Source organism: Euleptes europaea, chromosome 7 (assembly GCF_029931775.1).
Source record: "Euleptes europaea isolate rEulEur1 chromosome 7, rEulEur1.hap1, whole genome shotgun sequence".
Taxonomy (NCBI): domain Eukaryota; kingdom Metazoa; phylum Chordata; class Lepidosauria; order Squamata; family Sphaerodactylidae; genus Euleptes; species Euleptes europaea.
The window spans coordinates 4,661,991-4,678,806 of NC_079318.1; the positions used below are offsets into that span (position 1 = coordinate 4,661,991).

Consider the following 16,816-nt stretch of genomic DNA (forward strand, 5'->3'; position numbering starts at 1 on the left):
AGTAGCTACTTCGAGACTCCTTTTATCATCTGGTAGTGAATGGGGATTCGGGAAAGACTTGCGGGTGTGAGAGTCTGGAGGTTTGGGTGCCAAACTCCTCGGTCTTCTCTGTGCTTAATGCTGCTATGTCTTTCCCAGAGATCTGTAGACTTCCAACACCCTGCATTGGAAAAGAGCCCGAGTCCAGTAGCACCTTACTTCAGAAATCTGAAGAAGTGAGCCCTGGCTCAGGAAAGCTCCTAACCTGCCAGAAATTTTGTTAGTCTTTAAGGTGCTACTGGACTCTGGCTCTTTTTTACTGCTACAAACACACTAACATTGCGACCCAACTTTATCTACCCTAAGTGGACAATTACACTTGTTATTGAGGCTTCCTCATATATGTTCCATCGGTAGATGGGAAGTGTGTGTTTGGGTCGGGGGGCGGGGGTGGGTGTAATAAGCGCGTCTTTCATAAAACAGACATGCATCATTTATTTGTCTGTTTGTCCCTCCCATTCATTTATCCCTTGGGAGAAACGGCAACAGCGCAGTTGCTTAGCAGATCTCATCTCCGTCTAAACCGGCGAACGGTTTGATGGTTTTAAAAGCTCTTTGGAAGAATTGCTGTCAGAATAGAACACCGAAAAGGAAAGAGAGAGGGTTGTCCCAAGTTTGGGGCGCCTTGTCGAGTAAGAACACAGACTGGAGGCCAGCATCCTATTTGCAAAACAAGTGGTTTTGTGTCACCGCGAAGACATGACCTGACCTAAAACCACTCAGGTGTCACAAGATCCTTTGCGATTTGATTTTGCTGTAAGAGACGGCCAGGGCTTCCCCAGTGGACGCTCATTGAAACCCTCCTTTTTTGTTTTGGTCAGTGAAGATGGAAAAACATGTCCCCCCCCCTTTTAATTGCCTTTCCTGTTCAGTTCTCCCCAACTCGAGGTGGTACACAGATTTGCCTCTGTGAAACTCAGTGAGTTTAGATGTACAGGCAGCAGGGTAGCAGCAGGTAGGATCCTCAGGAGCAAGCAAGCCCCTCTCCCCATGGAAATGTCGTCTTACTTCCTATTCTTCATTGGAACACTTTACCATCCTTATCTGTGACCATCCACTTCAACAGTACCCTCTGAAATTGAGCCATTATTAGTTGAAAGCAAATGAAGCCTGAAGAGCAATGCTTTTCCCCAGTCTTCCAGAGTCTGAACTGGGTCTTTAGTCCAGCACTAAACAGGAATAGTGTTGGGAGTGGGTTACAGGGGGAAATTAGGTGTTCCCCCATAAATCCTTGCAGGTTCTCCACTACTAAGCTGGCAGCCAGCACTGCACAACTGGACCAGAGTTTTCTCCGAAAGAGGCTGCCAGGGGAAAGAGAAGAGGAAGAGTTGAAGAGAGGAAAGCAGATAAAGACAGGTTGGGAGAAGCTATGGGGGGCTTTCAGGAAAATTGGACATCCCCACCACCATGCGCAAATCCTTGTAGGTCCCCTGCTTGTATAAAATAAAAACAATTATCTGAGGTATACTACATGGCTATATGTTCAAGGACAGTGGCGGACCTACATTTTTGGGGCCCTGAAGCTTGAACTGTTATGGGGGCCCCATCGCAACCAAGAAAAATAGGGTAACATACAACAAGGTCCAAAGGGCCTTGCTGCCCTTGCAAATTTACTATTGCAGTAAACAATAACTGTATATACAGTAATAATAATAATATAATAACAGTATTAAAATAATAATATGGTAATAATATACATACATACATACAAACACACACATATAGATACAGGGGGAAACTGTAATGATTGGTCAATGAAATATAAAATATACCCAAAGGCCAAAGCATTGACTAATACATAAAAAGGGATACAATTACAGCCTTAAAGTTGTTTAGTTCATTTTACTTTATTCCTTATCGAATATATATTTTATTCAAACAGTACTGTCCCAAAAAATGCCCCAAACCAATCACATTCTGCAAAGTAAATATTGAATGGAGAAAATGTTGTAGAAGTGGAACAACAGTTATATAAAAACTCAGTAGATGGCACTGGGGAGGACCGAAGATGCCATGAGGAAGAATGACTCAGATAAACCATTGTAAAGGTAATTGACATGACCCATGTGAATGTTGAACTGTCTACAAAGAATTCTACCACTAGAAATACAGTAAATAAGAAATAAGCCAGGTCTGCCACTTTCAAAACACTCAACTGAATAAGCAAAATATAAAAATTTTATGCTAGAAAACAGAAATATCTCAGTAAATATGGGAACTGAAGCACTAGTTGCTGGTTAATGAAACCAGTAGGAATATACACATAAATCTCCTGCTATTACAACTGATTTCCAGCCATTAGAGATTAATTCACCTGGAGAAAATGGCCTCTTTGGCAACTGGATTCTATGGCATTGAAGTCCCTCCCCTCCCCAAACCCTGCCCTCCTCAGGCTCTGTCCCAAAAACCTCCCACTGGTGGCAAACAGGGACCTGGCAACCCTACACACAAACAAAAAATCACACCACCCAACATCAATGTGTGGAAAAAGTATTGGTTCATTCTCTAAAAGTGTGTGGTTGTCCTCAACAAGGGCCTGGGATTTTTTGGCCCTGGCCCCAGCCTGATGGAATGCTCTTCTGAGTGACATCAGGGCCTGCAAGTCCTTCAGAAGTTCCACAGGGCCTGTAAAACAGAGTTATTCCACCAGGCCTACAATTGAGGGCAACTACAGGCTGTCATCATTATTGGCCTCCCTTCCCTCTCCTCCTCGGGGCTTCTGATATGAGGATTTGGCTGCATGGCTGGGCCTCCAACAGCCCTGTAATTATATGGGTACCATCTTGTTAACTGTATTAATTGTATTGAATGGTTTTATGAATTTTATTGATTACTTATGAATTTTAGAAATATATGATTTTATTATGATTGTTGTTACCTGCTGTCAGGTAAGGGAGAGGAATGGGGATCTTCAGCAGCTGCCACCACTCTGGTGTGGGCCTAATTCAGGAGGGCCCAGAGCACCCTCCCTGCCCTTGGCTTCTTCTCCCAACAGGGTAATACTCTCTAGGTATGAGGCATGAGGACCCAGGCAGAGTAACTAACAGTTTATTAAAGAGGTCTAATAATAATGATAACACAAGCCACAAACCAGTAAAGGGAGGCAATCAAACAAATAAAAACCCTAATGTGTCTATCTTTACTGTCTCTAGCCATCTCCTGGCACTAGGCCTTAGCTAACTCAACCCTTCTTGGATGAAGGATCCCTCCATCTGCAGCAGACTCTCCCCAGCCCTGCTCCCCAGGAGTGAACCCCCTTCTCTTTTCAGGCAAGGCCTTTTATTCCTTCTCCCAAAGCACCACTCCCTTACCCCCGACTGGCTCTAGCCTTCCCTCCAAATTTTCTTCCACCAATCACAAGGCCCAGAGGGTACATAGGAGATTTAGGCCTGATAACTACTTTAATATAGGCCTCCCTAGGGTAATGACACCTGCCCTGAATCCGGCTTTGACTGGGAATGAGGGCGGGCTATAAATTTAACTAATAAATAAATAATAATAATAAAGAGGTAGAAGGTAAGCAGAGGAGGCTCGTTAGGATAAAGAGGTGAAAATCTGATTTTTGGTGTTAAAATGTACAAGCAAGACAAGTGTAGCCTGAACTGAGAATTCAGGTGTCTTTTTATGGTTCCGATTGGCTCTAGCTGTGCATCAATTAAGGATTTGAGGATCCAGCTGCCAAAATGTAGGCTATCAATAGATTCAGGGAACCCTTACAGCTGGGGGTATGAGCGCTGTGCATAGGGTTGTCAGGTCCCTCTTCACCACCGGTGGGAGGTTTTTGGGGCAGAGCCTGAGGAGGGTGGGGTTTGGGGAAAGGAGGGACTTCAATGCCATGGAGTCCAGTTGCCAAAGTGGCCATTTTCTCCAGGTGAACTGATCCCTATTGGCTGGAGATCAGTTGTAATAGCAGGAGATCTCCAGCTACCTGGAGGTTGGCAACCCTAGCTGTGCACCAATTAAGGATTTGAGGATCCAGCTGCCAAAATGTAGTCTATGAATAGATTCAGAGAGCCCTTACAGCTGGGGGTTCGAGCGCTGCAAGCCCCTGAGAAAATTTTGTAATTTGACCAATTACAGGGACATTTTGAGGCCATGAGAAATGGGTATTAGAGCATATTCTAAAGTCAGTATTAAGTACTTCAACCCATTGGCTTATGATTTTGTTGAGAAATTCACTCATTAAAAAAAAAGTTGCTTCAGGGGGCCCCTCTGGGATTAGGGGCCCTGAAGCTTAAGCTTCATTAGTTTCACAGTAGATCCGCCTCTGTTCAAGCATGATGGGTGATGGCACCCCAACTGCAGAACTTCCTATCGAGGAATGTTTGCCTGTCCAGTTTTTCACTCTTTCCTTAGGCACAAATAGTTCTCTGTGTGTGTTAAGTAGGGCTGTCAATTTGGTTCATCCCGAACCGAAAAACAGCCGAATTTCCCCTGATTCGGCGGTTTTTAGTTCGAATGGAACCAAACTCAAAAAAGGCGGGAAAACGGGGAGCCGAATTCAGCGAGTTTGGAGTGTTCGGCGAATAAATTCAGCAAATTTGGGGTTCGGCGCAGCAGCATAACCGTCAGTTAGTAAGCAGCATTCTCCTGCGGCCAATCGGTGGCCAAGCTGGGTCTTCTTCCCCACCCTTAATGTGCATCTCTGACAATGGGGGTTTGCAATTAGCAAAGCTTGCCGCCCACGCCCAAAGCTCCCAGCCCTGACAAACAGCTGAGCTGCAGGGAGCAAGGGCGGGGCAGGTGCGAAGAAGATGGAACAGAAGACATCCACAGTAAGACCCATTTTGGGGCTTTTCTCTATAATTTTTCTCCTGTGTGTGTGTGGGGGGGAGCACAGTCTGTGTGTGGGGGGGAGGGAGCAGTTTCTGTGGGGGGGAGCCAAAGGGGGTTTCGCCTGTTCTGCGGGAGGGTGCCCCCTGATGGAACAGAAGACATCCACAGTAAGACCCATTTTGGGGCTTTTCTCTATAATTTTTCTCCTGTGTATGTGGGGGGGGGAGCAGAGTCTGTGTGTGGGGGGGGAGGGAGCAGTTTCTGTGGGGGGGGGGAAGCCAAAGGGGGCTTTTGCCTGTTCTGCGGGAGGGTGCCCCCTGATGGAACAGAAGACATCCACAGTAAGACCCATTTTGGGGCTTTTCTCTATAATTTTTCTCCTGTGTGTGTGTGTGGGGGGGGAAAGCAGAGTCTGTGTGTGGGGGGGGGAGGGAGCAGTTTCTGTGGGTGGGGGGAAGCCAAAGGGGGCTTTCGCCTGTTCTGTGGGGGGGGGTGCCCCCTGAGTCTCTCTCTCCCTGGTTTGAGGGGGGGCTTCAGTTGTGTGTCCTCAGGTTTTCCCTCATTCATAAGATCGGTTAGGTCTATTTTGATGCTTGCTCAAAACTGGTTTTCAAATTGTGACTTAAAGAATGCATTTGCCTGGTCCTGAGTCCGATGCAAAAGGGGAAATTCCACCCCCTCCTGCTCCTTATGCATAGCTAGCTGCCTCTGTCCCTTTCCATGGTTTGCAAAATCCCAGGTGTCAGGTGTTGCTTTGCATGGTTGCAAACGTGTTGCTTTGCATGGTTTGCATGGTTGCAAACATGTTGCTTTGCATGGTTTGTATGGTTGCAAATGTGTTGCTTTGCATGGTTTGCATGGCTACAAATGTGTTGCTTTGCATGGTTTGCAAACTTCTTCGCACCTGCCCCACCCTTGCTCCCTGCAGCTCAGCTGTTTGTCGGGGCTGGGAGCTTTGGGAGTGGGGGCAAGCTCTGCTAATTGCAAACCCCCATTGTCAGAGATGCACATTAAGGAGGGGGAACCCCTTTCGGGGCCCATATCTCAGCCCCCCCGACCCAATCTTTACAAAACTTGGGGGTTCTTGCAAGAAGGGTCCCCTCAAGCTATGCTGAAAGTTTGGGACCTCTACCCCCAAAAATGCCCCCCGGGAGCCACGGAAAGGCGCTATTGTGTTTTTAATGGCTTTATTCGGCCAAATTTTTCCCCGAACTCCGGATCTCATGCCGAATTGCATGGACCCGAAGCGGGGGAGTTCGGACTTCGAAGCGGGGGAGTTCGGACTTCGGCATTTCCTGAATAAAAATGGGCCAAATGTTGCCGAATCCGAATTTTACCGAATTTTTTTTCAACAGCCCTAGTGTTAAGTGCCATCAAGTTGCTTCTGACTCATGGTGAACCTATGAATCAATGTCCTCCAAAACATCCTATCATCAACAGCCTTGCTCAGGTCTTGCAAACTGAGGGCCGTGGCTTCCTTTATAGAGTCAATCCACCTCATGTTGGGTCTTCCTCTTTTCCTACTGCCTTTGACTTTTCCTAGCATGATTGTCTTTTCCAGTGACTCTTGTCATCTCATGACGTGACCAAAATACGTTAGCCTCAGTTTAGTCATTTTAGTTTCTAGGGTCAGTTCAGGCTTGATTTGATCTAGAACCCATTGATTTGGTTTGAGGGGGGGCAGTCCACGGTATCCGTAACAATGTCTTCCAACACCACGTTTCAAAGGAATCTACTTTCTTCCTGTCAGCTGTCTTCATTGTCCAGTTTTCATACCCATACAAAGAAATAGGGAATACTATGGTGTGAAGCAACTTGATCTTGGTGGCCAGCAGTGACATCATCTTTTCTAGCTCCTTCATGGCTGCCCTTCCCAGTCTCAATCTCCTTCGGATTTCTTGGCTGCAGTCTCCCTTTTGGTTAATGGTGGAGCCAAGGAATAGAAAGTCTTGAACAATTTCCTCATTGTCCACCTTAAAGGTGAGTAATTCTCCAGTTGTCATTACTGTTGTAGGCACTCTGGCACTTTCTCTTTTAACTTTCAGCAGTAGTCGTTTCAAGTCTTTGCTGTTTTCTGCCAGTAATGTAGTAGCTTCAGCATATCTCAAATTGTAGTAGAAAAGAGCAAGAGTCCAGTAGTAGAGTCTTTTCTACTACTGCAGACAGACTAACACGGCTACCCACTGTGAAATATCTCAAATTGTTAATGTTCCTTCCTCCCCCCGCCCCAGTTTTCACTCCACCTTCATCAAAATCTAATCCAGTTTTCCTTAAGATATGTTCTGCCTACAGATTGGAGAGACAGGGAGATAAAATGCATCCTTTCTCTGCCTTGCTGCAAATCAGTGTGTGCAGTTTTTTGTTTTTCTCTGCAGAACTGCTGTTTTAATTCTTGCTTTGATTTTATTGTCCTTTTATGGCTGCTGTTATATTGTTACATTATCATTTTATTATTGTCATCAAATTTGATTGTTACTCTGAAAGCAGACCTACATTTGGGATATCAATGCATCTAATGTTTTCATTTTTGCAGTGTGCTTGGCAATCTCCTAAGGATAGTGCTGCTGTGAGGCCTGCCACTGGAATAATGTATACTTTAATGGTTTATTTTCATTTTATTTGCTTCATTTATACCCTGCTTTCCTTCCCAGTGGGGACACAAAGTGGCTTACATATGTTTGTCTTCTTTTGTACATTTTATCCTCACAACAACTCTGTGAGGGAGGTTTGGCTGAGAGTATGGCCCACAGTCACCCAGCAAGCTTCCTTGGCAGGTGGGGATTCAAACCTGGGTCTCCCAGATCTTGGGCCAGTCACGCACTCTCAGCCTCCACCTTGGCTAGTATTTGGATGGGAGACCTCCAAGGAATACCAGGGGCAAGATGCATTGCAGAGGCAGGCAATGGCAAACTGCCTCTGAACGTCTCTTGCCTTGAAAATCCTATGGGGTTGTCATAAGTCAGCTGTGACTTTTTGGCAACCCCCGTAACCGATATTATGCTTTAACCATCCCACTGACAGTGGGACTAAAAAGTGACAAAAAGTGGACTTTGTGTCTTCTTTTCTATGCCTCCCTAAGGTTGTGTTAGTGAGGGAGGGCAAGGCAGGGCCTCACTAGAGTCTGGTCGCAGGGGGCCTGACTTCCCAGAACCGGATTGCTAGTGCTCAGGCCTGGAAAGTGCGAGGTGGAGTCCTTCCAAAAAATGTCTCGGCTGTATTTGGTTCCCACTGAAGAACATCTGGCAAATACATATCTGGAAGTGTGGGTGTGTTGGTGTCGGTGTGGGTGTTAAGTGCGGTCCAGTCGCTTCTGACTCATGGGGCCCCATGAATGAAAGTCCTCCATAGTGTCCTGTCTTTGACAGCCTTGCTCCGATCTTGCAAATTGAAGGCTGTGGCTTCCTTGATCGAGTCCATCCATCTCTTGTTGGGTCTTCCTCTTTGGGGAATCAATCTGGAATGAGGGTGTTCATTTTCCAGGTCAGAAATGTGAATCTAGGGAAGGTGTGATTTCCAGCCTCTGGTCTGGGAAGAGAGCGGTGGGTTGGTGGGGGCTGAGGGCAGGGGAGGCCGACCGGGAGGGGTGGCCGAGCCAAGGCCTCTCCCTCCCTCCCCTCCCCTCCTCGCCGGCGCGGGCGTGCTGGGCGGGGTGCTGGCCAGCCGGCCGGAGAGCGCAGTGGTCCCCTGCCGGGATGGTGTCCGGGCTGGGAGCGACGGGCCGGCGGCTGAATGGGGCGCCCCAACAACGCTTCGCCCGGGCTGCGGCTGGTGCGTATGGGGCCTCTTCCCGGGGGGCTGCCGCAGGGAGCAGCGGAGAGCCCCCGCCGCCGGGGGGTTCCCCTGCGGGGTTTGCAAGGCGCGAGTGGGCCGGGGTAGGGGTGGGCTGGAAACGCCCGGGAGGGCTGGCGGGGGCTTTGCCGCTCTCGGGATGCCCCCTTTCCCCCCTCGGAATTCTCTGCAGGGGGGCTGAGTGGGGAGTTTGGAGAATTGGGAGGGGGGACCGTGTGCCTTTCGAGAGCGGCAAATCCAAAGCTCCTGCGTTTTCACCCTGGGAGAAGGGGAGGAGGGACACCGGATCGAGCCACGCGAAAACGTCTCCGGAAAGAAAGAAAGAAAGAAAGAAAGAAAGAAAGAAAGAAAGAAAGAAAGAAAGAAAGAAAGAAAGAAAGAAAGAAAGAAAGAAAGAAAGAAAGAAAAGGGGGAAGGCGACGAGGCAGCAGCTTGAGAAAGGGCGGCTATGGATGGAGGACAAGATCTGGAGCAGCACGTTCAGATCACGAGGAGCCGGTGAGGAGGAGGAGGAGGAAGGGTTGGGAACGAACACCGATTCGTCGACTTTGGCCTTTGGAAGAAGTTCTAGCTCAAGGCTAGTTTGGCATTGACTTCGTGGCAGGGCTGGCAGCTGGTCCTTAGAGTGCCACAGGGAGCAGCAAGGATCTGCACAGTCCCCTGTGTGGCTTGCAGGTAGTGGGTGGGGTGAGAAAGAATCCCTGGGGACCCCCCACCCCCACCCCAGCTCATCCTTTCCTAAGGATGCTGCTGCTGTACATTTTGTTAGTCTCTAAAGCACCCGTTAAGATTCTGGGCTCATTTTATTCTGAGGAACAGTTTCCTTGGGGAGGATGTTCCGGGGCTACGCAGGTGACATAGGACAAAAAAGTCCCTTGCGCCCAGCACTTCTTCTTGCCGTGCCCAATGGGGGCTTCTTGCTCACCCTACTGCTCCCCACCCCGCTGTTGTCAGTCCAGGGGGGAGCAGCCATCTAGGCCATCCCCTGCGAGTGCAGCCAGAAGCATCATGTGGCTGTAGCTGTTCAAGCACAACAAGGAAATGGTGACTCCGTGGGCAGTTGCACGTTCACCCTCCTATTGTGTTGCTGGCTGCTAGATGATAGGGTTGGGGTTTTCTGCTGACGATGTCCATTGGGGATTATTAGGCAGGCCACATGCACACAGCTTTTGTTTGGACCTTTTCTCCCCCCTCATCTCCCTGAAAGTGTCAGGTTAATTGGGGCCCCAGAGATAAAAAGCAAAATTGTGCAGTGACAAGAGTTTTGCCCTAGCAAAGGTCAGGAGAGAGAGAGAGAAATAGCATCAGAACGAGTCCGATGACAGCAAATTGGCAATGAGGGCAAGGAATTGTTCCACGATTGCACCAGGAGAACATCTTACAAGACATGTCTTTAAATTACATCAAGAACTTCTATGAAGGATGTGTAAGTATGAACTAGAGGAGAAATGCTGGAGAAAGAAGTACGCGCTACTTAGTGGGAGAGGACTGGCAGGGCTGAGGATGCCAGTCCCAGAGGCATGGAGTCTTTCCGTTTCTGCTTGTGCTTGCATTTACAGTGCAATCCTAAACAGACTTACACCCTTCTAAGCTCATTAACCTAGGGTTGCACTGCAAATTTTAAGGGGTGAGTGTTAACAATTATATCACCATTGTATTGTCTGGAGTGGGAATGAAGGTTTATTTGAATCACTATGTATATATTTTACTGGATATTTATACGGCGCATAAATTATTGGGGAGAAAAACTTTCAATTTTTTTCCAGTAGCTCCTGGATCCTATTTTATAGCTTTGTCCTGAACACACCCTGGCTTGGTCCCAAAAGGCCTTTCAGGATAATATCAGATGCAGCTGCCCTTGGGAAAGAAAATCAACCAGAACCCCTAAATATCCATAGAAGTGCCTTGTGGAACCTTTAAATCTTGACCACTATTTGGAAATTTCCCACTGACATCAAGATTGGGTCTCAGGCAAGTAATATGAGACAAGATACCCCTACAACAAGCAGTCTTTAAAAATTGTCGCCATTGTTCACTGCACAACAAGCTTCTATATGATCACTTGGGAGAAAGGATACAGGAACTGTCTGGTCTAAGCTATTTTATAGAACTAAGGAAAACACATCTTGAAGAGTTTTTCCCCCCATTTTTTAATTCTTTCCAACTGAATCTTCCCATGATTCTTACAGCTTAGGCCTCCAACTGTGATTGGTCAATTCCACACTCTCTTCTTTGGCTCTGTGCGGATGTTCTTCCTTGGTGTTTTGGGCTTTGCAGTTTATGGAAACGAAGCCTTACACTTCAGCTGTGAACCAGACAAGAGGGAAGTGAATCTGTTCTGTTACAATCAATTCAGACCCATAACCCCACAGGTAAACTTTTTCTTTTGCTGTATAAGGAATTCAACAGCCTATTTTAGTTATCAAAATGTTCTGAAAGATTTAGAGATTTACACTATCCAGAATGATGTACTATATAATAATGATGGTAGAATTTTGAACTAAACCACTTCAGAGTTCACATGGGGGTTTCATTTTTGAAAACTTCCCATGCAAAGACCCCCTCCCTCCAATGCCCCACATTTAGAAAACTCACACACCATGGAGAGTTAACATAGCCTCATAACCAATGTTCATATTTACTGTATACAGAAAGCTATTTATATATGAAGCCCCTGGCCCAGTCAAAAGTGGTACAGTCCAGAATGTTATTTCAGTCTACCCCCTCATCCTGTATAACAGTTTTTCAACATCATCTAAAGAGAAGCCAGGAAACAGGATGCAGGGTTACTTATTATGTTGATATGAAAGTCTTGGTTCTTTAATCTGATAAATTATAACAATCTAAGGAACCACAAACTAAGCAAAATTTAACTGAAATGCCCCGTGAAGAATAAATAAATATTTCTCAGAATATATTGGAATTACTAGCTTTTGCAATAAATCATCTACACCTAATTGCTGATTACATTTTTTTTTCAGTTGATTAGATGTGATTCCCTTGTTGGACTTGATCTTTAAAAATAATCTTATTTTATGAAGCCAGTGCTTGCTTTCCCCTGCAGATTAAGCACACTGGAGCCATGCTCTCTACAAATGCCTTTCTGCCGACCATCTTCTCTTTAAGGGGTCCACTTTTTTTATTCTAATATGTGAGCCACTGCATTTCACTTCAAAGGAGTGATACCCCTTAAAGGAATATCACTCTTGATTCAAATCAGGTCAGAGATTTCGATGAAAAAAATCTTTCCAGGCTTACAATACTCTGGCTTCTCCTCTTTGCACAACTGTGCTTCTAACAATTAACCATAAATTCCCCCCAGCTTTATTGGTATTGCACTGAATCATGAGATTGATGGCCCATGGTTGCTATATACACAGTTACTAGCTTTCTGCATACAAGTGAGATTTTGTAGAGTATAAACTAGAACAAATGCCACCATTTCATTCTGCTGAATCTATAAACTAAGAATAAGGTCTTGAAAGCTGGTGGCTCCTGTAGATAGATAGGTGTGAGTGTAGAAAAGTATCTTCCTCTATTCCTGAATGTACCTTGACAGGGCAATCACATCAAAGCATATTTTGAGCATAGAAATTGCACCCTTTGGGAAATCCCACCCTTTGGGAATGTGAGTTGAAAATGCATTTTGTTGGGTGTGTAAAAATTATAAACTATACTTCTCCAGGCTGCAAATGTGAAAAAGTACAAAGGAGCTCACCTCTGGCACATTTTGAAGAGTATAATTAGCCTAGCATATTGTTTTAATTGTGCTCCTTGTTTATTTTATTTATACCCATCTTTTTTTCCAATGGGCTCCAAAGCTACTTACATCAGTCTTCCCTCCTCCAGTTTATCCTCACAACAACCCCGTGAGGTAGGTTAGGCGGAGAGTGTGTGACCCAGGAAGCTTCCGTGCCAGAGGGGGAACTTGAAACTGGGCTTCCCAGATCTTAGTCTGACACTCTAACCACATCACACTGGCTCCTTTCTAGAGTTTTTATCAGTTGCTTACATATACTGCATGTCCTGGAGATATTTAGTTCCGCACAGGCGTGCACTATGAAGCAAAGAAGCTTATTATAGTTAATGGAAATATGGTATCTGCAGGTCAGGGATTCAAGTACTCTCTGTAAATAGGTTAAAAATGGGGTTTCCAGTTTGTTCCCTTCATGACTGGGCTTTTTATACACACATCAAGATTATTGCTATGGTCTGATTCAGAATTCTGATGCAGTTCTAGACTTTATGAGCCACATTTTTGCTAATTTCAATGGTGACTAATTATAGTCATAAAAAGAAAAAATAGTTTATAATGAATCCATTGGATTTTTTTCAGATAAATGCTATTTTAATATGATCTATGATAAATAAACAGAAACAAGTATCACAAGATGCTCAGATGGTTGTCTGTTATCAGGAAGTACAGTACCGTCATTAATGATCTGACAGCCAAGTTTCTGCTACACTTTAGGTATTCTGGGCTCTACAGCTAGTGACCGTACTGGTACCTGGAGCCATTTTCCATCTTTATGCTGCATGTAAAAACGTCGCTCAGGAAGATATCCTCCAAAGGCCTGCCTACACCGTTTTTTATATTCTCTCTGTTCTGTTAAGGATCATCCTTGAAGTTGTGGCTTTTTGGCTTCAGAGTCAACTCTTTGGTTTCCAAGTGAATCCACTCTACAGATGTGATGCAGGAGCCCTTGATAAAAAGTTTAATATTACCAGATGCATGGTACCAGAACACTTTGAAAAGACTATCTTCCTTATTGCTATGTACTCATTTACGGTGATTACAATTATGTTGTGTATTGCGGAGATTTTTGAGATCTTATGTAGAAGGTTGGGTTTCTTGAACAGTCAGTAACTTTATTGTTATAATGAATTGCTCCTATTCAACCAATCACCATCATGCATTTTATACAACGGATTTCTCAGTTTGGAACAGATATAAGTTCCTTAAATATCTGCAGATTTCTACAGGCAGTTCCCTTTTATCTGTTATTTTAAAGCCACTACTAATAAAAACATATATCAGGCATCCTGATCAAAAGCATATTTACCCCAGAGCCCCATGAGTTCAATAGGGCTTACCCTCTAGTGTGAATGTAGGTTGTCACTGTAAGAATACTTATTTGGGATCAAGACTCGGTGAACTAATTGGGATTTCCAAGTACATGTGCATGGGATAAGCTATTGGATTTGGTCTGATTGAACTCAGTGGGACATAATTCTGAATTAAAATGTTTAGCATCATACCATAAGAGTACAAAATAAGAAGACTGTATAACTGGATAGAATGTACTAGGGCAAGAAACAACCCAATCTCTTAAATAATTTTAAGTTACATTGGTAAGCAAAATCTATCACAAATGTATGTCTTAAAAGTCTGTGGATACTGCTATCAAGGGGAAAGCCAATGTTTTCTCCGAATTAAATTAAATTAAATTAATTTTAATACTCAAATAGTATAAATGTAGGTGTGGTGGAACACAGGCAGGATGGTGCTGCTGCAGTCGCCTTGCTTGTGGGCTTCCTAGAGGCACCTGGTTGGCCACTGTGTGAACAGGCTGCTGGACTTGATGGGCCTTGGTCTGATCCAGCAGGGCTTTTCTTATGTTCTTATGTTCTTAACTCAGATATTTTCCCCATGAAATAGTCAGTCCAACAATCAGTGCTGAGATTTTACATTATAATATAGCTTTTAAAAATACAAAGAAGGCTTACCGTACAATCCTGAAGGAGGGTGGGGCGAAGCCACATAAGAGCTGGCGTGAACCCAGTCCAGAGTGACACAGACGCCAGCACAGGGTGACTTATGTCAGCACCAGGGAGCAGCGCAGCAGCACAAGCCCCATACACCGTGGCTGCCTCCCTGGCAGTGTTTTTTTGCAGCAAGAGCTCATACCAGCATCCATGGGGGGGGGGTCCCGGGGGCGGAGCTGCCTTTAGGCAGCTTCCAAACCTCTTCCAGCCCAGGAATGCGCCATTTTGCAGGCATCCAGTTACACCTGCAAAATAGCTGATGAAACCCCTTGAAATTCACTGGGCGAATTTCAAGGTTTTTTTTAAATGTTGTTTTAATCCCCCCCCCCCCCCAGCTGGGAAATCTTTCAGGAGGCAGCGTGGCTGAGTTATTCCTGGCCGTGACCTAACTACCACCCCATCCCCACCCCACTTCAGGAATGGGCTGCCCAAGACAAACCTTTGTTCTTACAACATGTAAAGTCCCTTAAAACAAAGGTGCTAAGGCAGAAAAGTACTAAATTTGCTTTTGCCATCCAGTTTATTTTTAATAAGAAAATTATAAATGATCTTATCTCATTGTTTTATATTTTTACTTGTGCAGTAATTTACCAGGGGTATTTAATTTAATGTGCATGATCTATATCTATGGTAGGAAGAAACAGATCCTACATGGTATTTTCAATAGTAACAAGGTATAATCTGCAGAAATAATCATGCCACCTAAAAAAAAATATATAGTTTAATAAATAAGGGGAACAGTCAGGTCAAATACTTCTGCCAGTTTTATATCTGACCTTGGACAAACCACTGCACATTTCTCTTTTTGTTGAATTATTAGTCTGTAATTTCCTTGAATCAGAGTCTGTCCTTCACAGTAGCGAAGGTGTCCTGGCCATTGTGATGAATGTAGGCCTTATTTGAATACAGAGAATATCCTGCATAGCATGTTCTCTCTTGAGCTTATTCCTGTATGGGTTACAATTTAAAAGTTTATATTTAAAGAACTTAAAGCAGAATTCTCAGGCCTGCCACTCATTACTAATAACAAATAGCCTCTTACAACTGACATTCTCACAACCATACCCCCCACAGACAAGCACAATAGCAATGAATACACAACTTACCGACTAGTATAATGTATGTGTAGGCTGAAAATGTTGCCCTTTGAGTGCTCAGAAAATGCTAAATATCTGCAAAAGAAGCTCAACTTAAAGAGCATGTAAATACTGTGTGCAACAAATGAATAACATACAGTATATACACCTACTGTGCAAAAAAAAACCCATGTTTGTGCAAATCTGCCTTCACCTAATACAGAATATATTCTTTTGTAGTCTTGTTTTCTAGCATGTCTTGTCAATGAAATCAGTATTTTCATTTGTTAATTGTTTGGATGCAGTCCTAAAATACTGGAGCTGTCATGGTGAAAGGATACTAAACATGTGATCCTATGTACATGTACCTGAGAGTAAGCTCCACAGAATTCAGTGGGGCTTACTTCCCACCCAAAATATGCTCAACTACAATCTTGAGAATCACAGCCTTCTGAGCCCATTGACATCAGTGGATTTAGAAGAGTAACTCTGCTTGGGATGACACTGTTGCTACAGAGAAAGTTTCAGAGGGGCTTATTTTTGAGAAGTACACAGCAAATGGACTTCATGGCTGCAATTCTATGTGCCCTTACAAGGGAACTTGCTCTCAAGAACACAGTAGAACTTATTGCTAAGACTACATAAATAAAAAGGGGCTATACTTAGGGTTGCCAGGTCCCTCTCCACCACCAGCGGGAGATTTTTGACATGGAGCCTGAGGAGGGTGAGGCTTGGGGAGGGGAGTATCTTCAATGCCACAGAGTCTAATTGCCAAAGCAGACAATTTCTCCAGGTGAACTGATCTCTATCAGCTGGAGATCAGTTGTAATAGCAGGAGATATCCCGCCAGTACCTGGCGGTTGGCAACCCTAGCTATACTACCGTACCTCAGTCCTGTGTACATTTATATGAATGTAAGTCTACTGAACAAAGTGGGACTTCTCAATAAACATGCACAGGATTGAGGTGCACATCAAAGAAGAAGTATTTACTGAGTAGTTGTAAGATTTTGCTATCATCTCCTGAATTTACAAAAATTGGATGATATTTCATCATAATGATGAATGAGGGTTGCCAACCTTCAAGAGGGGCCTAGATATTTCGCAGAATTACAACTGATCTCCAGCCTAGAGAGACCAGCTCCCCTAAAGAAAATGACTGCTTTGGAGGGTAAACTCTATGGCATTAAACCCTGCTGAGGTCTTTCCCCTCCCCAAACCCTATCTTCCCCAGGCTCCATCCTCAAATCTCTGAGAATTTTCAACGCAGAGTTGGTTGCCCTATGTTTGACTTCAATATATTGCTGCTTACCGTGGGAAAGAAGAGGAAGGTAATGGCAAACCACCTCTGCTACTAATTTGCCTTGAAAA

At 44.7% G+C, this 16,816-nt stretch overlaps 1 protein-coding gene across 1 annotated transcript; it reads left to right on the forward strand.

Moving 5' to 3' along the window:
* The first annotated feature begins 9,927 nt into the window (after window positions 1-9,927).
* On the forward strand, window positions 9,928-13,503 carry GJE1 (gap junction protein epsilon 1). Its single transcript, XM_056853713.1, has 3 exons — window positions 9,928-10,030; window positions 10,794-10,976; window positions 13,076-13,503. Exons 1-3 carry the CDS (start codon window positions 9,992-9,994, stop codon window positions 13,469-13,471), a joined length of 618 nt encoding a protein of 205 aa, XP_056709691.1. The 5' UTR covers window positions 9,928-9,991; the 3' UTR covers window positions 13,472-13,503.
* Window positions 13,504-16,816: the final 3,313 nt, after the last annotated feature.

Coding starts and splice junctions, on each gene's coding strand:
- GJE1 (XM_056853713.1), top strand. CDS start 9,992: ATGTCTTTAAATTACATCAAGAACTTCTATGAAGGATGT. Junction 10,031..10,793: donor AGAACTTCTATGAAGGATGT/GTAAGTATGAAC, acceptor TGATTCTTACAG/CTTAGGCCTCCAACTGTGAT. Junction 10,977..13,075: donor TCAGACCCATAACCCCACAG/GTAAACTTTTTC, acceptor GCTACACTTTAG/GTATTCTGGGCTCTACAGCT.